Here is a 23,523-nt window from a genome sequence, read left to right as displayed (position 1 = left end):
TGCCTACACAGATGAAACAAATAAAAGCATCTGTGTAAGCGATGCAGGCGACATGTCTGATGCTCATCAAATGAACAAATAAAGTTCTACAGTTTGATTGTCAACTGACCAAAGTCCACCAGTGCAAGTCTCTCTATAGAGTTGGTTTGTGATATGTTTACCTTCATTAGCACATGGTGCTTGTTGTTGTTACACTAAAGCGTTTGAGTGCATATTTTAGATGTTTTTAGACCCAGGCTTCAGTTGTTAGGTTGGCCAGTTTATGGAATTGTTACGTTACATTAATTACATCGTATACTTTGTTGGGATTAAAGTAAAAGGAGATAAGAACTACTAAATAAGTTTAAAAACCATACTTGCCTTATGTTGTTCAGCTGATATCTAGTCACAGATAGTCATGGTTAACCAAGTTGCCCATCTCTCTCTTCCAGTAGTAATGGCTGATGACTTTTCTGGTTGAAATCCAGCTTTCCATTCAGAAAACAAACAGCCTCTGGAAGCGCAGGATCTTCCCACAATCGAGTTTACACTTATGATGATTTGAGAGTCAAGTCAACTAAACCCCTGTGGGGTATTTCAGGACAATGTTAGTCTGTGAAGCTCCACTGAACATGATGTAAAGTCAGCCCCTGTTTATCCTCTGCTGGAGGCAAGCCAATTGCTTTAAAATGCGTTATGGGTTGGCTTCCACTGTTACAGCATCAAGATGCAGCTTTTCGAAGGATTGTGTCATCCCTCCACTACAGATCAGAGCAGGGAAGCTTTTTGATCACCAACCGTCTGTACCTGGAGCTCACAGATTAAATGGAAGCAGATCCTAGATCAGTTTTTTTCTCAGCTTTTCTCATAACAGAGTATTATAGCCCTTTCCTTTAACTCACAGCTGCAGTCTCATCTGCCCCTTCTTCTTTTCACTCATGAGAAATCATTTCTCTCAAGTGGACTTGTCAGCACTGGTAACGTTTAAGACATTTAGCAGGTTAATTAATAAATCTGCAGTAATCTGGACTAGGATTAAAATAAAAGCATGCCGAGGCACATGTATATGCATAAGGAGCCAATCAACTTGTTGAAACTGAATGTAATTGTTGCTGATGGTGTTTGTCTGTCTTTGCACACACAGTACTGTAACGGAGGTGATCTTGCAGACTACCTGCAAGGTAAGCATCTGTCTGCCCCACACACCTATTATTGTTCATCAAAACAAAGTAGCTAATGTAACTGTTGATATTGTGATTATGTGTGCATGCAGTGGTGTATCATATCAGCATTTCTGCTCGTAAAGCAAAGAAAAATCCAAGGATTAATAAAGGAAGTGTGAAGTTTACCAGGTCAGTTGTGAAGTTGAGGGTGGGGGATTGTCATGAGAGTAGGATGTGCCACCCTGACAAGAATCTGAAGCTGCACATGAGAAAAACCAGATAGTCAAGTTTCATGTTTGTGTTTGCATTTTGGATGACGCAGGTTACACACTTTAAGCTAACAGCCTTGGATCTGTGACCACAACCAAAAACTTGGGCTCTGTATGAAATATAAATGAAAGCAAAATCAGATTGTTTTCAAACCCATGTTGAAAATAAACAATGTTAAAGCGAGCAGTGTTGTTGCTATGATAGTCAAATAAGCAATTAATCAAAATAATTCTGTTTCAACTTTTGTTTTTTACTGTTGAATATTTACAGTAAGTTTTACTCGTGTAGCAAAACATTGATTTAAGAATTACATGGAAATATTGTAAAAATGTCACAAGGTTTAAATGCATATACTGAAGTCATCTTCAGAATTGATCTCAAAGTTTTGGGCTTAAAAAAAATCACATCTGCAATGACATCAAGGCTGTTGTTTGAGACCACTGTGTACACCGGGGAGGGTGGAACTCCAGGCCTCGAGGGCCGGTGTCCTGCAGGTTTTAGATGTGTCCTTGATCCAACGCAGCTGATTTAAATGGCTAAATGACCTCCTCAGCATGTCCTGAAGTTCTCCAGAGGCCTGGTAATGAACTAATCATTTGATTCAGGTGTGTTGACCCAGGGTGAGATCTAAAACCTGCAGGACGCCGGCCCTCGAGGCCTGGAGTTGCCCACCCCTGACTTAGGATAAAGTGTTGTTGGCTTACTGAACAACTTTGCTGAAACACTCAGCCCGGACACCCGGACAGGACAGGTTTATTTAAACAAGCAAACTGTGACCTCGGCTTATTTGATGTAGGTGTTGGTGTCCAACACACTGTTTCTGTGAATAGTTTCACAGGGTTAAAACCAGGTCAGCTTCTAGAATCAAATCCTCAGAGTTGACGGCACCTTGATTAGATAAGAACATGTGTTTACACCTCTGTTCCATAAAAACACTGATTGTGCTGCTGGAACTGTTCTTATCGCTGTACCTTTGCATGACGTACCTGCCTGCGTGGTGCTTTTTGCAGCATGGGTCACGGTCAGACCCTTCTGTGGATCGGTGATCCAGGAGCCTTGCTTGAGTAACACTAGTGGTTGTGAAATTGAAACCTTTGTGGGCAGAGCGCTACGTTACACTGGGCACCTTATGTGATTGTGTTCTTATTATTGGAGTGCTGCTGTGAACACTGCGTAGGTAACAGCCATTTAAATTGCATAATCTCTAGTAAATTATTCTACAGTTTACACAACTTTTCATGTTAGAAGTCGATCCGCTGTGCTGGGCAGAGAGCAGATTATCTATGCCCACAGTGGATTGATAGAGGGGGGATGAATCCTCTTTGTCACACAATGAGTAGGACCTTTACTGCCTCAGTTTATTTTAGGATTATTTATGTAATGTGCTAATAATCAAAAAGCCATGAAAGGGAGTTTTTATGACTTTGTTTTAACAGTAATGAACATTTTTCATTAGCAGGAACATGAGCGAAACATGGCACTCAAAGAATTTTGAATTGAAAACAAAGCGAGAATTTGACATAGATGCAGCTTAATGAACATTTTTGCATGGTTGCTACATAAATGTTCCTTGAGGAAAAAAATTGAACTGGATCCTGACTACTGTGGTCTTTTTTGTTTAAGCTAAGGGGACGCTGAGAGAGGATACACTGAGGGTCTTTCTACAGCAGATTGCTGCTGCCATGCGCATCCTCAACAGCAAAGGCATTATTCACCGTGATCTGAAACCACAGAACATCCTGCTGTCATACGTGGGTCGCAAGAAGTCCAACATCAGTGGCATCCGCATCAAAATTGGTAATGGAAGAAGAATGTCAGTTACTATCAGTTATTAAGTTACGTGCAGCGTGGTTTTCTCATAACTACATTTTGAAAGCGTGTACCCACCTATCATTGTTTCGCTTCGTGTCATTTACAGTGGCCAGAGGTTAAGTTTAAATCAATATGTTATAAATTCAGAAAGTTTTTATAAAAGTAATGCAGCCATGATGATGATGATGATGAGTAGCAGTGTTGTGTTGTTATACACCACAGTACGAGCTCTGTTTGGAGTGCAGGGCGTCTCCATTCATTCTTCACAGTTCCAACAATAGTGGTTTGTGTTACTGGTGATAACAACACGTGTGCTTCATGTCTCCGTTCTACAGCTGACTTTGGCTTTGCACGGTACCTCCAGAGCAACATGATGGCAGCTACACTGTGTGGGTCCCCCATGTACATGGTCAGTGTGTTTTATTCTCTATATTTTCTGTGTGTCAGCTTTAAAAAAGATCTGTCTGCTCGGTTTGTTACATATAACTCTGTGTTGTGGTTCTTGGCTCGTGACCTGTTCTCTCTCAGGCCCCAGAAGTCATCATGTCCCAGAACTATGACGCCAAGGCTGACCTGTGGAGCATAGGGACGGTTATCTACCAGTGTCTGGTTGGAAAGCCACCATTCCAGGTTAACAGTGTGCACAAAAAACCAATAACGCGTGGACCTGTTGGTGTTCGTGACTGTGCGTCTTATTTCTCAACTTATATTTTCAGGCCAACAGTCCCCAAGACCTACGGATGTTTTATGAGAAGAACAAGAATCTGCAACCCATGTAAGTCACCTTCACACCGTAGCCTCAGACACGAGATGCATAATAAATATGTGCAATCAGTCTGTTTCTTTCAAATAGATCAATAGATTTAACAGGATACAAGTGACACATAATACATGAAGATTATGTTTTGAAGTTGGTGGCTTATACCTGTCTAGTTGAAAATGGGACTATACAGTATAGTTTTTAGGAACAGAAACTGTGTAGGTATGGTGTTATTTGCTGTTGCTGTGGATTGTGCTGAACATGTGATTTAAGAAAAGGGAAGACCATAGGGTAACATAAGAGAGGAGGACACAGGTGAACAACATGAAGAAAAGGAAGCGAGTGAAGGCAGAGGAAAGGATTAAAGGATGCTGCACAGAGCTGAGGAAGAAGCTGAGACTGGCTTTGAGTGGTAGGAAAGAATTCAAGTCGGCTTTGAAGGCACAGCTTTGGTGCCGAGGCGTCTGTTGTTTCATCCAGGACATGGTTTGGGGCATGAAGGTGGTGTTCTGTCAGGTGTTACACCCCCAATTCTGACATATTTGAACTACTTGTATGCTTTGAATAGCAGCATAGGCTGAAAAGAACTAATTCAGTTTTAAATTAAGGTGTATATTCAATTTAGTTTCAGTTATATAACACTAAATCACACCCACGGGTGCCTCAACGTGCTTTATATTGTAAGGTATAGACCCTACAATAATACAGAGGAAACCCCAACAATCATATGGCCCCCTATGAGCAAGCACTTTGGTGACAATGGGAGGGAAAAACTCCCTTTTAAAAGGAAGACACCTGTGTCAGCACCAGGCTCAGGGAGGGTCTGTCTGAGAGGAGGAAGAGGGCAAAAACACAAGCTGTGGGAGAGAGCCAGAGCTCCATAACGAATGACGGAGCCGTGGAGGAGTAGAAGTTGTGACTTCAGTTACTTAGTGCTACCTGCAGGTCAGTTTTCAAATGGTCTGTCAAGCTGTATCCAAACTGGCAGACTAGCAGTACTGACTATGTAATACGTACGTGATTAACAGTAACAATACTATAAGCTACAGTGCACCCATTGCATTGTCTGACGTGCCTCAGAATGCACTGCACAGCTGATATGCACCCTGAGAGAAACAAAGTGTTGATGTTTCCATACTCTTACTACCCAGCATCCCGAGGGAGACGTCCCCACAGCTGAGCGATCTTTTGCTTGGGCTGCTGCAGAGGAATCAGAAGGACAGAATGGACTTTGGTACGTACTGACATCAGTCTTTCAGTAGTGGTGCTTTCCATACTTTTCCTCTAATTTCAGTATAAAGTGTGTTAAACTGTGTAGGGTTTAAATAAGGATACTGTGCACAGTGAGACACTTTATTCCACTGTTTACCAGGGCTACAAAGTCAGTTGAATTTCAATACAAATCACGATTTTTGGTTTCCTACGATTAAATGAACAGGATAAACCAAGATTGAAAATGTTCCACTAATACAAGGCAAAACTTAAGAAAATGATTTCAACACCTGACAGCCAATCACAGCTTTTCCTTGGACCACTGGCTGACAGTACGACAGCTGCACGACTGTCCACAGATTCAAAGTTAGAAAGATGGAGAATCTAGATAAATAAATAAAACATATTGACGAGTAACGACTGGGAAAAAACTAACATCCTAATTGGGATTTCAGTGTTTGTAAAAATGAAAACTTGAGCACTTGACTCTGAGCTTTGACAGCAACTTTAAGAATGAAAATGAATCTGTGTGAGTCGGCTGGTTCTGATGCAGCAGGAGGGGAAGAGTAAGAAAAACTCTGAACAGGTTTAGATGGGGTATATCGTGCTGTTTCTCACTTACCTATCCATCTCTCTCTCAGACACATTTTTCAGCCACCCTTTCTTGGAGTCGTCATCCACCATTAAAAAATGTAAGCACAAAGGTCAGATTCTACAGCACATCCACGCCTCATCAACTTGAAACCATGATTAATGGTGAGTTTCCCCCCTCAGCGTGTCCAGTTCCTGTGCCCATCACCTCCAATCCTGTGACAGACAGCTCCTGTGGCAGCTCCCCATGTATCCGCTACAGCTCTCCTCCTGTGAGTTTGATCACATGTATCACATGGATTTGTCTGGGAAATGCACAGATCCTGTGTAAAAACACTTCAGCCTTATTTTTAGGTCCTCGTGTGTGCTGCCTTTGAATACTGCTAGTGTGAGTGCTGCTGCGGTTACATCTTCCGCTAGTTATAGCAATCTCTTCATGTCACTGCAGCAGGAGGAAAGGAGAGACTTCTCAGCAGTGTTCTCTGTAACAATGTAACGAGATTAGTTTGACAGTCAGCGCTGCCCTGCTTGGAAGACTTAATGGGATCAGTCAGGAGCCTCACTACAATTTATACTCCCCCCCCCTCCCTCCTCTCCCATACTCTCTCTGCATGTGAACAGTCTCTGCCAGACATGCAGACTCTAGCAGAGGATGGTCTGTCATCCCCTCCACTCGGTCCGCCCAACTTCCTGCAGCTGTCCAAAGAGTCTGCAGGAAGCACCAGCAGTAAGAACTCTTCTTGTGACACGGACGACTTTGTCCTGGTGCCCCACATCTCTGCTGACAGCTGTAAGTGCCAACACCTGTCTATATTTACACCTAACTTGCATCTTAATGTCTTCATTATATTAGCCGTCATGTCTTCTTTTCAACCACTAGTACTGAGGTAGAACTAAAGACCTGCTTAAATTAATGACTCACATTTTATGATGCATTATCTAAAATGACTTTTAATGGTGATTGGAACATAAAAACATCATGTACCAAATGTTTAATAAAATAATAAATAATAAAATAATAATAAACTGCCTAAAAATGGCCCCCAAAATAATGTAAGCTTTAGCTTTTTTCCAGGAAAGTTATATTTGTGCTTGATTTTTACTTTACTTTGCTGCTCCCATAAAGTTCAGTACTTTCAGTGCTATGTCTCTTTTATAATATCTGTGTGTCTACCCAGGACCTAACCTAGCAGTGCACCAGAGTCCATCACTGTAAACTTTGCCATAGTACTGCAAACTGCCTATTTCAGCCTGAGCTACATTATCAGTTAATTCGACGATAAATGATAATTTAACATCAAAGACATAACTTCAGCACCATTCCATTATCTGTAATTTTAAAGGAATCTATACATATATCCATGGATCTGTGTGCAGACCATGTGGTGACTTCATGGTATCAGCTGGAGGGACTGCCAGGCTGTAACACATGCAAACTGAACTCAGTCTTTATTTACTGTGTATCAGAAGTATGTACTCATTAATTGAAGGTGCCTGACATAGACCACTTGTTATATTGTAGACAGAAGTGGTTCTCCCATTAGTTAATTGTAGAGTATAAAATGCTCCAAGACTCCAGCAACTACACCAGTGTGAGTAATGTGCTTCACGTGTGATCTCAATATAACAGCTGACCAAATCACAGCTTTTATGGGAATTGCTAACCTATGCTAGAGTAATGACAGCTGTAGCACCAGCATGCCTCACCATGTTGTCTACAGTGCAACTCTGGTGTAAACCAAACTCCAGCACACCTGATATTTCCTTAAGATTTTGTTTTGTTTTGTTTTGGGGTTTTTTGTTAATAGAAAAAAGAAACTATTCCTAAGACTACTCGTAAATCTACAACATTTTACATTTCAGACAGTAATAGTGTGAGTTAGAATTGTCCAAAGAATAATGTGTTAAATGTTCCGTTTACTCAAACCCTCGAGTCGTTTAAAAACCCCATTAGGATGTAACGGTCAGTAATTTATCAGAGCTCACTGGACTTTTATTAGACTGGTTCTGTTTGGTTAAAAATGTCTCAACTCTTCATCAGAAAACCGAGAGACTGCTCACCTCTGTTTGTAACTGCTGTACAACAACATTGTGTGTTTAGTCTAAGGAGCTTGGAAACAAAAGCGTCTGGACTTCTTAAAGTTGCTTGAAGGCGTTTCACCTCTCATCCTTCTTTAACTGAAGAAGCTTCTCCTAGACTACGATGACCTGGATGACTGAGAACCTTCACAGACATTGTGTGTGTGTGTGTGTTAATGATTGTTTTCTTTCCTTTTTTCCTCATCCTCAGATGACCAACCAATGGGACCGGGTCGTCGGGCATCCAGCGAGTTTCTCATGTGTGGAGGGTGAGTACGAGGCTGTGCAACACATTCTGCTTAAGTTAGGTTGAATTTTCTGACCTTACCAAAATAATTATCAGCCGAAAAAGAAAATGCAGTTCTAAAGAGAGAACTGAAAGTTTACCATAAACGACTTCTGCTTCTGTCAGCAAGTTTGGCACTTGTCGTGTGTTGCTGTATGCACATAGCCCGAAGAGCAGAACTAGCAAAGTGTGTCTGCAGAGAGAGACTTGGACCAAACAGTGGATCAATTTGAAGTACTGCAGAGAGTAATGAGCCACCAAAGAGCAGCCACAGCAGACTCACACTCAGCTTTGACTTTCACTACCCATTGCTGTTTGTGTGCTTGCTCCACATTTAGATGACAGGTGGTTTGCTGCTACCAGAATTCTGTGCCCTATAATGTTAAACCCCTGTTGACTGCAGGTGGCATGTAAAAGATGAGCTGGGTTAGAGTTGGCCACATTGAGGTGAATGGAGGTTTTCCAGACATAGCTGTGGTAGGGCTGACACGCCACATCTGTTTTTTTCAGTAATTATTTGTTTTGTTTAACAACAGTTAAGTGTGATTCATAAAAAAGGCTGTTACCTCACTGGATGTTGGAGATGCTTTGAATGCAGCCCAGCGTCACTAAGCCACCAGGCACCGTTTGTGGGCTGTGAATTGGATATTTTCAGGACAATAGGAGTGTGTCACGATGAGTCAGACTGTTTCACACAAAGACATGTTTGAATGCTCATATTATCCATTTTAATATGATCTATTTTTGTGTCAGCAGGGCTTACTTTGTTTCTTTGTATCACTATTTCTGTGAGCACTTGACAAACAGCCTGCTTCCAGCTTTATCCTGGGTAACCCCTAAATGGTGCCGATTTATTTATCTTGACTGAATGCTCCTGCCCACTACCAGCTCTTCGTGATTAATCGGTTACAAAGAAGATACCGAGCCAGACAACATGGTGGTGCTGTGCTAAAAACAGCACCAGACCTACAGAGAGGACTGTGTGTATTCGAATAAGAGTCCCCAAACCTCTCTTGCATTTTTTTTTAACACACGCAAACACAGTTTATGGAATAAATATTGGTCTTATTATAGTAAGTACTGTACACAAACACACTCTCACACTGCCGTTGACACGGCTTTCATCTCCTTTTGGCCTTCCATATGCTTCCTAAGTTTATTCCCTTTGATAAGCTGGTGTTTTTCTTACTGCAGTAATGTGATAGTCCATATTGAAATACATTCAGACTTCCTTGTCCTACCTGTGATACCTGTGATGTTGTATTAAATTGCACACAACCCCACACTGATTCATTAATTCAGTTTAGTTTGATTAAGTTCCTTATTAATTTAATTGCATTTATATAGCGTCAAATCACAACAACAGGTGCCTCAAGGCATTATTGGGATTAGGGTTCAGGGTCACCTGATCCAGTCTTAACTATATGCTTTATCCAAAAGGGAAGTTTGAAGCCTGATCTTAAAAGCAGAGACGGTGTCTGTCTACCAAATCCAAACTGGGAGCTGGTTTCACAGAAGATGGGCCTGAAAGCTAAAGGCTCTGCCTCCCATTCTACTTTAAAATACTCTTAAATTGATCTTGAATCTGATTCTGCGTTTAACAGGGAGGCAGAGAAGAGAAGCCAGTATGGGGGATATGCTCTGTCTTTCTAGTCCCTGTCCAGTTCTGTCCTGTACTCTCAAGGAGATTTTAGGACAGCCTGATAAATAATGACTGACTTGTCCAGCCTAGAACTAATAAATACTAGTTTTTGATGATACTGCCCAAGCAAAGCATGTGTAGCATGGATCACGACTCCCCATTTACATGAACAAATTGGAGTCTATTAGGTAGAATTCAAACCATTGGAGTGCAGTACCTATAAGTACCTATAAATCTCTGTGGCGTGCTCCAATCTCTGTAATCAAAATTTATGGTCCCCAAATCATAAGCTGCACTGAGGGCTAGCAGGACGAGCACAGACATGAGTGCGCAGTCAGAGGCCAGATCATTTGTAACCTTCACGCTGTTTCTGTGCTGAAAACTGACTGAAACTCTTCAAATAAACCATGTTTGTAACAGATGTTCTAACAAATCATCAGTTAGCTGTTTGCAACTAGTCATCAAGAATGTTTGGTGAACTCAATCTTATAGAAAGCTGAGTTCAGTTTCACTGCCCATGTTAGACCTGATTACTGCGGCAGGCATGCAGCGTACCCCTAACGCTGTCTGGGAAAACACCCCAGGCGAGCAGCACTTGTTTGTCTTCTGAGCGATGCTGACACGAATGCTTTTCCGAGCCTCTTACGCACAGTTTCTGCATTCTGCAGGTGTGCACATCTCTGCCGGTGGTTTTGTGACTGCATGGACTCATTCACACAGACTTTGCGATGCAATGCAGCCATCAGGCAGGCTTGAACGTTTAACGTGAACAGCTACTACAGCCGTGGCATCTCAGGTTGTCTGTAATCACCATTTGACCCTACAGACAGCTGAGCACCAGTGTGTGTGTATGCCCCTCCCCCTGCATGCAGAGTGGTGCAAGCAGCAGCCACCCTGGGGAGAAACCCTGGTAAATGGAGCACAAATTTTAGCCTAACACTGTTAATGCAGACAACTTCAAACTCAGCAGGATAGATAGATGGTAAAACCCGTAAGTATTTTGATTGAATACAGACCCAAAAGTCAAGCTAAAGGTTAATATGAGAGTTAAATACTACCTTGTGTAGTATTTTGCATACATTTGTTTGCTCTCTGTGACTACTTTCTCGTGCCCCTGTCCTTCCCCCAATGCTTTGCACTTCGTCTCCCTACTTTCCTGTTTTTCATGTGTAACCAGCTCCAAGCCAACGGTCCTCACTACTCTCTGTTCCCGTTTTGCTCACACTTGCTCCATTTCAGCTTCCTATGTGTGTCTATTCTGTGCTGTGCCCCTCTAACACCCTCTGCTGCCAGCTTTACTCCCTCCCTCTACTGTTCTCATGGTTTTGTTTTTCCCCTTAACAATAAGTCTTCAGTGCTTACATAAATGAGTTAATCATTGACACACAGGAAGAACCAATTTTCATTTCATTGCAGTAGTTGTCCCTAGCAATTTGGAAACAGCAGACACACTCTCCAAAACCAAAGCCTTGTTTATCCTGTTTTCTTTGTCCTGAATTGGAGTCCAGAGAAAGGATGAAAGGTGGCACAGGAAGGGAGTGTGGACCCTGTGGGTAGCGAGAGGAGCGTGTAGAGATATTGTTACTGTAAAAAAACAAATAAAGCAAGAGAATAGGAGACAAAGCAAGTGAAGGTGATGAATGAGGACACTTTTTAGATGCTGACATGGTTTAAAAACCAGGTCGTCGGAGACGCAGCTGAGTTTGAAGATACAGCCTCGCTCTCTTTCTACTCTTGGCTCTTTTTGAAGAGCAGCTGTTCACTGACCAAATGTTCTTTCTCCTTTTTAAAGCCAATAACAGCAGCACACAACACCTTTCTCCATATTAACAATGGCCGGGCTCAGTAAAGCTTTTAGCAGCTTAGAGAAAATGGATCGCTTCAACAAGGCTCATTACCTCACATGCTAGTGGTGCAGCACGTGCTAGTGTTTATTTCTCAGAACTGCAGATATGCCACAAAGCAGCTGCTCTCTGGTTCTTTGTCTGGACTAGTCCAGCCTCACGTGTCCTCCTCCCTCCCTCCCTTATGGACCCTCCCAGGCTTTCATTATTACATAACGGGTTTCTAACTCGTGTCACCTTTTAAAAATAACATTAAAAAAAAATCCTATATGTTCTTAAAGGCCCTGTTTAGGTGTCATTACGTTACGCTCAGAACATTTTGTCTCCTCTGGAATGATAAAAGAATGTAAATGCACTTCCCCTCCCGTGTCTGTACAGCAGAGGACCGCCCTCATGCGTGCTTATTGGCTGCCCCTACATGTAGTCCTGCCCCAAGCAGAGTGAAGTCTGAAGCTGATTGGTCTTGCCTGTGTTTACATGGAAGCCTCTGTCCCTGAGAGGCTGGGCTAAAACTGAACTTCCCCAACCTGCCTCCATCTGAGCGTAAACAAAGACCTCAGGGCTGTGGAAGTTCACAAGCTGTAACTTTTGGACTTACCATGACAATTGAAACTCCAGACAACTTCACGCAAACAAGCAAGCAGCAGCAACTTCAAACACATTGGCTAACGACGCTCCTTTCTCACTTCGTCCCCTCCAGGCAGCCACAGCCCACCCCAGGACAGACGCCTATGGTGTCCCCGCGGGCTGAGACCACCCCCATTCCAGTTCCTACGCAGGTTCGCAACTACCAGCGCATCAAGCAGAATCTGTCCAGCAGCCCGAACACCACACTCTACAGCTCCCCCAGGTAAGGACTCTGCTGGGATTGCTCAGTCAACTTATCGAGTGGCAATGATGAACTGCAGAGGAATGCTTAACTCACCACAACTATTTCATCAGCCATAAGGTTTCACTGAAATTACATCAGTCAACTGCCTGCTTGAGTTTATGGCCTTACTGAGGGGTTTGTTGACAGTTTCACGTGAAGACAGAAGAGAAGGGATGGCACGTTGTTTCTCAGGGAAACTAGTTACATGATAGTGTAGTGGTTTACATATTCGCCTAACAAGGGGAAGGTCCTCGATCGGATCCTGGGAGGAGACACAGATCCCTCTGGGGTTATGTCAGGAAGGGCATCCCGCGTAAAAATCTGCCAAATCAAATATGTGGAGCTACTCACTGTGGCATTGCTAATGGCTCTGTTATTAGAAGTTTATTATGTTAGCTTCTCTGTAGAATTTCGTTCGTCTGGTGGTTTACTTACTTTGCCAGTGAAATTCCTCCTGTAATGCTGAACAAAGTGTCAGAGACAAATTCAAATCTTCAGTCACGGTTCTACTTTCAGCTCAGAGTCAGATGGTTAGTGTTATTGTTCTCACTGCAGGAGCAACATTAGTTACATTCCTCCTCATCTGTGGATTCATTTTCCTCTGTATTAGCAGCAGAACAGTGCACACAAATGCTAATATTAGGTGAGGAGGCAGCTGATGAAAGGTTGATGCTTTTTCAGTTTTCTTAGCACAATTTACGTGAACAACGTATGCAGGTGAATTTCAGGTATTCGTTTATGTTTTAACCACAGGACAGTCAAACTGTAATGTTTCACTTTAACGTGCATGATTAACACGTGTGATAAAGAATCACCACAAAGATTCTTTTAATACAAGGATGAGAATCGTGTCAATTGTTTTTCCAAAAAAACGACTGTGCAAATTTAAAAGATATTAATTTAATTTTAAAAAACATTCTGTGTTTTATGTTTTGCAGTTTACCAGTTGCATTGCATGGAATCACAATTTCTTTCAGCCCTGCAGACATTCGTCCTGCCTTCGTGGTTTCATAAGTGCAGCGAGGAACATACAGCTGTACCACCAAAACATATTACCCACATTTGACAGATATGATGATGTGGGGTATCTGTGTCATCACACGAAGCACCATGAATGTGTAACGAGCTGATGATGGTGATATTCATGTTTAGACGACTGAGTAGACTACACAGTTTAGTATCGGACTGAAAACTGCGAACTTTCAGCTGTCGTGAGTCGTCTCAGCAGCCAAACAAATGTTTGCAAACTGCCACAAGATGAAATGAGCCAAAGGAAGACTGGCTTAGACTGTTACTTCATGTCTGTTTTGTATAATTAAAGATTCATGCTTGTGTTTTTCAGATCTGGCACAGTGAGGCGATCTAACACCAGTCCAATGGGTTTTCCCAAGGTGGGCTCGGGGTCTCCGAGCTCCGCAGACGTCCCTCAGACTGTGGGCCGCCGCCTCTCCACTGGAAGCTCCCGGCCCTACTCGCCCTCACCTCTCGGTAAGCTTACGTTTAATGACACCTCCCAGACATGAAGGGAACATCTCTCGAGTCTCCTGACAAATCTAAACTCTTTCTGTGTGCAGTGGGCACCATCCCTGAGCAGCTGGGTCACTGCTGCTGTCACCTACAGAACCAGGAACCCCGCAGCCGCAGTTCTTCAGGAGGTACGTTCACAGGGCTATCTCACTCTGTATTGTCCTGTTCCCTTCAGTTTCAGGTGCTGTGGGTACAGTTGTAATGAAAAAGGAGATTCACAGTATACAACCCTTCCCAACAACGATGTGTTTGACATTTAAAAGAAGCAGAATTGACAACAACTGCTGTTCTGAGTTCTGATTCTCTTGCTAGTGACATGACTTAATTTTTGGAAAGTGCATGAGTCACCATGACTCCAGGCCATTTTCAGAGTCTCTGGCTCCGCACATGTCTTACGCCTTGTTCACTGTTTGTGTCAAGAGGTTTGCTGTCATGGTGACCAGGAAGGAGGCTCACTGTCCTAAATGATGAATCAGATTTTAGTGCTTTGTCCCCTGTGTGAAGAGGCACACAAATGAGCAGCACACACACTCTGTGGAAGGTTGTAGGGAAAATGGTAGACTTGATGCTAAGCCATGGATGATTACTAACTGGCATTGGTTCTAATCCACTGTGTCTTTAGGTTCCCCCATCCCATCCTCTCAGCTCCTGGGGGCTCGGCTTCAGAGCGCCCCCATTCTTACTGAGGTCTACCAGACCAGGCAGAAGCTCCACAAGCAGCTGTCTGACCCTGTGCAGCCTTCCTCCTCCTGCAGTCACTCCCCGCAGCTTGGCCGTCCCGCCAACCTTGGTTCTTCCCCCACCAAGCTGCTGGGCTCCTCCCCTCGCACGTCTGACTGGCTTCAAAAGTCCCCACTGCCCACAATCATTGGCTCCCCAACTAAAGTGAGTGCCCTTCAGTGAAGAAGTATGCTTTTAGCTGTTAAATTTAGGTTACTTCACTTTTTTGTCTCTTTTTCAGACCATTTCAGCACCATTTAAGATCCCCAAAACACAAGCCTCCTGTAACTTGATGGCGCTGGCAGACAGCCCCCAACCCACAAGGATGCTGGCTGACGCACACGATGTTTGCGGACACCACAGCAACCCCTTCCTCGCCGGGCGACCAGCTGCTCCTGAGGGCAGCCGGACATTTGGCAGGTATAGAAGCACCCAAATCTGCTTCCATTGGAGCTGTTAAATCTGATAAATGCACATATGGACAGTCCAGTGCAGTCACTTACAACATGGACTGTGAGATTCGTCATAAATAAATAAAAAACAGCTGATCAGTTGGTGTATTTATGCAGTGATAATCTTTCACCTGGCTTCAGACTTCCCGGAAATCTGATTGATTTCCTTTTTACATGAAAGATGTTAAGAGTGTTTTAACTGTGAAAGGATGATGCTGTGCACCTCTGCTGACATCATCTGCACTTTCCTTACAGGTCTGTCAGTACAGGTCGTCTGTCTGACCATCCAATCAGAATCACTCTGGGTGGGCAGCCCTATCAGGGCAGCAGTGACAGCCTGAATACTGAGCGGCCCATGGACACAGGTATGAGCACTGAGCAGATACTCTGCATGTGTGAAATTAGCAACATTGTGTCCAGTTTAAGCCGTGAGAACATCGTTTACAAATAAACGGTTCACTGAACGACAGAAATAACGAGCACATTTCCTCCTGCCCAAAGCCCCCGCAGGTCCGAGCACGCTCGCTCACGGTGGGTCAGCGAGTCCTCGTACGGTCCTTTTCACTGTGGGTTCACCACCCAAGAGCAGCACTCCTCCAACCTGCAGCCACCTGGGCACCCGATCACGCACCACTTCAGGTGAGGGAAACCCGCCACCTTCTTGCAGAGCTGAGCTTTAGGAGGAAAGCTTAAAATATTTCTGCCATGCTCTCTCCTCTCTGTCCCCTCAGTGGGCTCCAACAGTTCAGCAGGCTCTCTGTGCTCAGTCAGTGGTCGGGTTTATGTCGGCTCTCCTCCGGGCATGGCCATAGGCTCGTCTCCTCCAGGAGGTTACGGAGGTGGGCAGCTGGCCCCTGGGGCAGAGGGGGCACCCAGCAGCCTGCGGTACGTCCCGTATGGGACCTCTCCTCCCAGCCTAGAGGGGTTCATCACCTTTGAAGCCCCAGAACTTCCTGAGGAGACTCTGATGGAGGTGAGAAGTAGGGATTGGTGCCTTACAAGAAGTGGTTGATTCTTTTCATGCAGTGTCTCTTCTCCTCTTCAACATTTCATTGCAATCTTTCTTTCCGTGCCCTAGCGTGAGCACACAGACACCCTGATGCACCTGCGGATGATGCTTTCATTTACCGACTGCATCCTGGAGATGGCGGCGCTTCGAGCCGGGGGGACAGAGCTCGGCATCTCGGCTGCATCCCTCTACCCTCCCCAGGACAGCGTGGTTGTGGACCAGATCAGCCAGCTGAGCAAAGAGTGGGGGTAAGAAACTTAAGTCTGCTCTGATTTTTAAGTAATATAGTTTTTAATATCATGTAATCATAGGGCCCTTTGTTTGTAAACACTTCCCATTTGTCTTACGAGCTGTGGTTGTGCTGCCCCCTACAGGCAGGTGGAGCAGTTGGTGCTTTACATGAAGGCAGCTCAGCTCCTTGCTTCCTCGCTCCATCTGGCCAAAGCTCAGATTAAATCTGCCAAGCTCAACCCTTCCACTGCCGTCAAACAGGGTAAGGACGTTTCGGCTTCCTCGCTGCCTTTTTCCTTTGTATTTTATCTTTATTAGTTTAATAAAGGCTCTCCCTTTATCCTCTCAGTGGTCAAGAGTCTGAATGAGCGCTACAAAAGCTGCATCTCCCTGTGCAGGCAGCTGACCGACAAACTCAACCACTTCTTCTCTGATAAGCAGCGCTTTGTGGACGAAATCAACAGCGTCACCGCAGAGAAGCTCATCTACAATCACGCAGTGGAGCTGGTGGGTCTCATGTGTATGCAGTGACAAACCTATTGTACAGATAGACTTGGTGCTGGTGAGGCTAATGCGATCGTGTGCGTGCTCCAGGTTCAGTCAGCAGCTCTCGATGAGATGTTCAAGCAGACGGAGGACATAGCCTATCGCTACAGCAAGGCCTCCATGCTCCTGGACGGCCTGTCCAAGATCCTCCAAGACCCCACAGACATCGAAAACGTGATGAAATGTAAGCACGAGCTCACCGTCTTAAGCAGTTGAACTTGGGGGGATGTTTTACTCAGACGCGTTCAGGATCGCGCTGTGATTCATGAGACATTGCAGCATTTCCTGTGCATTCCACGTTTATCTAATGACTTCTATTAACGAGTTCCTGTTTTGTATCTGTTCCCTGCAGACAAGGCCAGTGTGGACCGCAGGATCTCAGCTCTGTGCTACTGTACTGTCACACTGTACGAGTAGAAGAGCTGGTGAAATCATAGACAGAGGGACCACGTCCTAAGACTGTTGATTACCGTTCCCACAAAGCCCTCATTCCTTGTGTAGCAGTTCAAGCACCTTTCATCGGCTAGGTTTCATCTCTGTTTATCATGACTTCATTTTACCAGCTGCATCGCAGAGTGACCGCATAAATCTACAACCAAAGATGATGGCAGATCCGGAAACAAGACGCTGAACCTGGCTGTAGGTGAACTTGCCCTTTCAGGTGCACTTTTTTATGTCACGATGGTCGACCGCCATCAGACGGAAACATTGGGGATTCGTTTCTACCAGAACAAAGAGGACTCATGGGACCTCGACAGACTCGAGCTCCATAAGAAGTGGCTCATCTTTTCAAATCCTGTCAGTGTCAGTTATTTACTCAGAAGTTCGTTTTGTTATTTATTGGTTCACATGCACATGGATTCTCCCTGAAAACCTCAAGTATTGGAGTGGAAGGAGCGTGTTGTTGTTCGCTGTAACAGATCTAACTCTGTGGACTTTAACATTAAACTGTTACAGACAGCTGGAGAGCTCTGTGTCTGGGGGGGAGGAACATCTAATTTGTGATTGCTTTGTTTTTATGTTTCTTGTATTTTTAGCTCATGCACTTTACCGTTGAGAGGAGGAGGAAGGTGGAAATGTGATCACTTCTGCTCCGAGCCTCAAAATCGACCTGCTGTGTGTGGGATGATCATCAAGCTGCTGTAAAGCCACAGCTTTAATCATGATCTATTTATCTGAGTGCAGCTCAGTCTGTGTAGTGTGACACAGATTGGAGCTTTCTCCGAGATTCCCTGGTGATGTCACTGGGAGTCATCCTGATTCTGGCATGGGAATTTCCTCTGCTTAGAGTGGCTTGGTGCGTAGGAATATTCGGTTCCTGCAGCTTCTACAAATGTCTTTGTTCAGTCTGTGATTGTTCCCAACCTTCTGGAAGTGTTACACTAAATCTTTGGATTTCAGGTACACTAACTGTATGTTGCATGTGACACATTCAGGCTGATTTTCAAACTAATAGCTAAAATACAAAACGTCAGCGTTTGCATAGAAAGCTGAAACCTTTGGATCATGCCACTCACAGCATGAGGGATGGAGGCTAATGTGTGGTGGCGGCAGATATCCAAAAGAAACCCAGAACTTGAGTGGATCAGAGACTCTGTCACCACTGCCTCGCTGAGCAGCCAGTCGTCCACTTTACACCTCGATGGATTTAAACTGAATGGTCATATTTACTTGACAAGTTACCTTAATAACATGTTTCCTTAGACTAAAAACAAACTACAGCTTTTTATGCTTCGTCAGAATCTGTAGCTTTTTTTGAGTAAACACAAACTCCATGTTTGCAGACTTGTATATATTTTATTGTGGAGCATGTGATTATTCCCTTAGCCTCTTTTTGAGAGGAGGGTGAGTGTGTGTGGGATGGCAGTGGGAGAGGGCGTGGATATCAAACGCCCTGCCTGTCAGTCAAAGAGCACAAATCTTTATATGTAGATAGATGCATTTGTATTCAAGTCTGCCAAGGGTTTGATAAGGAGACCCTACTTGGGCACAACAGGAGTGTGCCAAAGACTACAATAAAACTTCTGGCAGCTCCAAATCTTTCCAGAGAACTCTTTTTACCAGGACTGTTCATTGTTGAGGTCATGTTTGTTCAGCGCTCCTGAGTGAGCGTAATGTCTTCAGATTTCATTCTCCTAATTTTGTGAGACTTGATTTGTCACAATCCACATCGTCCCGCCCCCCCGTCAAGTCCTCACGGGGTATGTACTGTATGTACGAGCATATATAAACACACGTGCACTTGCCAGGTGTGCTTTAAGGCCAGTAGTATCCAGTCAGCATGGAAAGGAGGTGCCTTCTTGTGAAAGCAGACACAGGCCTACTCCTCTGTACAGGTGTGAATACATTCTTTGTATAACGGCGGTCTCTGGACTGTTCCTCCGATGTACTGTTCTCGTTTTCTTTTCTAGACACGTCTGGGTTTCGGTTTTCCCTCATCCCTGTCATGGGCGCTCTGAGCCACATAAAGCCTTTTCTGCATAAAGAGTGAAGAGGGATAAATAAGGCGAGCCACCTGAAACTTTGTACCATTCTGAACTACGAGTAAAACTGAGATATTTTAGGTAAAGCATGGGTACCACGTCTGCATTTTACCCTGTACAACCTCTAGGATGTGGAATGTATGTATCCTGTCGTTCTGCGCCTCTCCAGCTTGATTCAATGCATTTTGGAAGCCCCCACCATCAGACCCTGATGATGAACACCAGTTTTTCCACGTTTAACATTATACTCGTCTGTCACTGGGGGGGTCTCTCTTTGTTCTTTATGGAACTGAAATGCAGTTTTTGTTATTAAAAAGAAGGAAAAGTGAACCTGTGTCACTGCGCTGTCTTTAATCTTAGTTCTGATTTTAAATGTACAATTTTATTTCTGTCATTTCTGTTTTTAACAAGAGAAATCAGTTTCCTAAATCGCAAAGACTGCAACGTAACAATCTCTCAGATTAATCCTTAAAAATATAACGGCTCGAACTAACAAATGACATATTACTTGGACTACTGTGCAACTGAATTTACAAATGTGACTTTTCGATCTAAATTCAGTCATTTAATTTACATCGTTTTAAGTGATTAATTAACATTTGCTGTCCTTGGAACCAGAAATTTACTTGTGAAGCTATTATGATGCGTAAATAAATTTCTCCTTAGAATCTCTTCAAATCTGATTTTTACAAATCAAAAACTAATTTGGACCCAAATTCAAGTTTTAAAAGCTTTTTCCTGCCTGTAACTTGAACTTCTGTCACTACATCATCTTCAGGAGTTGTTCAAAACTTTTGTTGATTTCCAAAGACTTTCTTGCTATTTTTTAAAAAGTGGTTTTGAACAATAGTTCTCCAGGTGTTCTGACTTCCTTTGGAAGTTTTTCACCATTTTTAGAGGAATGTTAAAGCCCTGACCCATGACCCAAGACACCTGACTCAAGGGAGAAACTGGTGCAGTCGACACATAACAGACAACTCGGATAACAGAATAGAATTCAACTTTATTGTCATTGCACATGTCACAAGTACAAGGCAACGAAATGCAGTTTGCATCCATCAAATGCTTTAGCCATGATATAGATATATTACAGAAATGGGTGTGTTATAGGTGCCAAGTCTGCACCAATGAGCTATTAGATGAAATCCTGCCATATTTTGACACTGTGTGCAGTGTCCTTAAAACATTTGACAAAATTGGACAAGTGGAGGACAAAAGAGGAACCGACACATCCACTATAAACAGAGCAGGCAATCAATACCTGAAAGTCATGCCATTAAGAAATAGGGTGGAAAAAATCCTGCAAAGACCTGACACAGAGATGCACCCGGCCCTTCAGTTGAGCCCTCTAGTGTTCACTGAAGCATAATCAGAAATGGTCTCAGGTACAGGGTGATTGTGAAGGAGCCATTCTTAAGAAAGGGAACTGGTTAATGAGAATCAGTGGCAGTAGGTCTCATGAATCTAAGTATGACATTTTTGGTTCAATTTGTCATCAGTATGTATCAGGGGGGGCAATTCCAGGCCACGAGGGCCGGTGTCCTGCGGGTTTTAGATCTCACCCTGGGTCAACACACCTGAATCACATGATTAGTTCATTACCAGGCATCTGGAGAACTTCAACACATGTTGAGGAGGTCATTTAAATCAGCTGTGTTGAATCAAAGACACGAGCCCTTGAAGCCTGGAGTTGGACACCCCTGCTCTAGACAACACCGCTCATCCTCCTCTGAACCAACCTATGACTGTGTAACATAGAGGGCTGTCAGTTCACATTAAGTCTAGGCCAGGGGTGTCGAACTCCAGGCCTCGAGGGCCGGTGTCCTGCAGGTTTTAGATCTCACGCTGGGTCAACACACCTGAATCAAATGATTAGTTCATTACCAGGAATCTGGAGAACTTCAAGACATGCTGAGGAGGTCATTTAGCCATTTAAATCAGCTGTGATGGATTAAGGACACATCTAAAACCTGCAGGACACCGGCCCCCGAGGCCTGGAGTTCGACACATGTGGTCTAGGCAGTAATGATAGTTTAAGCCAGCAAATTTAGAAATCCACATGAGTACCTGAAAATCCTATAAAAACTCACTAATCCCATGACTCGCTCATTTGCACAGCTAAATGTCGCCCTCTGGGACAAATACTCCTGTGAAATTTTTCCACAACCCGAAAAACAAACAGAATAAAACATTCCTATGGAAAAAACACCCTGCCTCTTGGTTTAACCTGATCAGGTTAGATATGAAATGACCATACCAACCACAAAGGTCAGGAAAAGCTGGGCGGCCCCCTTCCCAATCACCTGACTTCCATAGAGGCAAAGAAACAATGGTAAGTGTGAAAAAAGGCGCAAAAAAACTTGGAAAAGTGAAACAATGTAACCTTCACAATAGCAAATAAACACATGGACAGAATATGCTTTGGTGTAAAGAGTTAATATTTATGAACAAGTTGTGCAAATATTAAGACAATCCCTTCTCTGTGGAGTGGGACAGGAAGTCAGTACAATGTAGGCCCAGTCCTTCTGTGGCAGTGACATCCACGAGCAGTTCTCTGAAGTGTTGTTAGGCAATGTTCATTGTAAGGCTGCATTTAGGACCTCAGTCTCATTAAACTGGAAGATTGTGCGGCTACAGTGGCGTCAAATGACAGGCATGAGAAGTGTGGGATCCTCCAAAGTAGACCTCAGACATGTTTCAGGAGCAGCTGGTGCTCCTTATGTTCTCGTTTCTTTCCGCACTACTGCCATCTACTTATTCAAGATCTTTTGTGTTCTATTTTTTAAGCAAAACTTTCACTTAAATGGTTTAATTAGTTGTTTTGTTCTTTGAAAAATAAAATAAAACATTACAAAACAAATTTCACACTTTTGTCATAGGCGCTTTTCATAGAACACCGTGTTTTCTACACTTTCTACTTTATTTATGTCTCCCTGTCGACAGGGTCTGCCAGTCTTTCTGATAAGAAATTCAATACCTGTAGATCAACCTTTCCAAATCTGACCGACAAGCCTGTGAAATAGTGATGTGCGAATCATGAACGAACCGTTCAGTACTCGAGAATCACTTTACTGACTTGTGAATCATGATTCACAAGCCCAACTGACTCATTAACTGACTCGTCCCTTTTGCTGTTAGCAAACTAATTTCATTAATAGAAATATATCTAGCTTATAATTAAAATTGTGGGGAAAAACAGCCAGTTTCTTAACAGAAACGTTTCTACTCTGAACTGGAAGAAAAAAAACCCGAGTAGAAGCTCACATCAAGACAATAGTTTCTCAGCTCACAGTAGCATCGCTCTGCTAACATGCTAACAACACATTTGAGTTACTCACCCCCTCCCTTCCTGAGCTGAATCATAGCATGAACGAATCACTCAGGACTCACTCACCCCCTCCCTCCTGGCTCACAGCTTCTTCTTCTTCTTCTTCTTCTTGGTTGGCAACCAATGTTAAGGCGCATTACCGCCCCCTGGCTCACAGCTCAGTGGACAGTCAAATGAGAAAATATATATTTGACACATTTGAGGAAAATACTAATAAAATAAAATAAAAATAAATAAAATAAATGTTCCCTTTAGAAATCTTAATTTTTTTTTTGCTCTTTTTTGCTCTATAAAAATAGTTGTTTTTCTTTTTCAATCATCTTAGGAGTAGGATTTACATGAAAAGAGACACAAATTAAGTTTGAGTGAAAATGTACATTTTTTGCACTCTATGGTCAACTGACTCAGTGACTCAAATGACTCACAAAATTCGATTCATTTTGGTGAGTGACTCATTAAAATTCGATTCAGTAAAAAGAATCGAATTTACCATCACTACTGTGAAATGTCCCGGGTAAGATAGCGCCGCCATTGCGTGCAACAGGTCCGCAGCCTTAACATGAAATTTCCCCTTGTGGGACTAATAAAGGTATCTTATCTTATCTTATCTTATCTTATCTTATCTTATCTTATCTTATCTTATCTTCTTACCTTTAAAAGCAGCCTGTTGTTGTGGTGGTAGGCGGTGCTTAGTTAGACGTCTCTTGTGCTGATTGGT

General features: G+C 43.4%; 1 protein-coding gene across 3 annotated transcripts in view; it reads left to right on the top strand.

Annotated features, from left to right (window-relative positions):
* ulk2 (unc-51 like autophagy activating kinase 2) overlaps positions 1-19,807 on the top strand; it is a 35,738-nt gene extending 15,931 nt beyond the window's left edge. For all 3 annotated transcript variants that reach the window (XM_040006474.1, XM_040006475.1, XM_040006476.1), the window contains 23 exons: positions 1,124-1,160; positions 3,036-3,209; positions 3,560-3,633; positions 3,753-3,854; positions 3,941-3,999; positions 5,136-5,218; positions 5,838-5,888; positions 5,971-6,059; positions 6,409-6,577; positions 8,078-8,135; positions 12,339-12,488; positions 13,852-13,997; positions 14,084-14,164; positions 14,659-14,921; positions 14,998-15,176; positions 15,464-15,573; positions 15,710-15,847; positions 15,940-16,181; positions 16,287-16,465; positions 16,592-16,710; positions 16,798-16,955; positions 17,043-17,178; positions 17,347-19,807. In XM_040006474.1, coding sequence (XP_039862408.1) covers positions 1,124-1,160; positions 3,036-3,209; positions 3,560-3,633; positions 3,753-3,854; positions 3,941-3,999; positions 5,136-5,218; positions 5,838-5,888; positions 5,971-6,059; positions 6,409-6,577; positions 8,078-8,135; positions 12,339-12,488; positions 13,852-13,997; positions 14,084-14,164; positions 14,659-14,921; positions 14,998-15,176; positions 15,464-15,573; positions 15,710-15,847; positions 15,940-16,181; positions 16,287-16,465; positions 16,592-16,710; positions 16,798-16,955; positions 17,043-17,178; positions 17,347-17,411 — 2,862 coding nt within the window. In that variant the 3' untranslated portion in view covers positions 17,412-19,807. The remainder of the gene's footprint in view (positions 1-1,123; positions 1,161-3,035; positions 3,210-3,559; positions 3,634-3,752; positions 3,855-3,940; positions 4,000-5,135; positions 5,219-5,837; positions 5,889-5,970; positions 6,060-6,408; positions 6,578-8,077; positions 8,136-12,338; positions 12,489-13,851; positions 13,998-14,083; positions 14,165-14,658; positions 14,922-14,997; positions 15,177-15,463; positions 15,574-15,709; positions 15,848-15,939; positions 16,182-16,286; positions 16,466-16,591; positions 16,711-16,797; positions 16,956-17,042; positions 17,179-17,346) is intronic.
* Positions 19,808-23,523: the final 3,716 nt, after the last annotated feature.

Source organism: Simochromis diagramma, unplaced genomic scaffold (assembly GCF_900408965.1).
Source record: "Simochromis diagramma unplaced genomic scaffold, fSimDia1.1 OVJJ01000024.1, whole genome shotgun sequence".
In the NCBI taxonomy this organism is placed as follows: Eukaryota; Metazoa; Chordata; class Actinopteri; order Cichliformes; family Cichlidae; genus Simochromis; species Simochromis diagramma.
The sequence above is the reverse complement of the archived record's forward strand: the minus strand, read 5'-3'. Positions and strand labels throughout refer to the sequence as shown.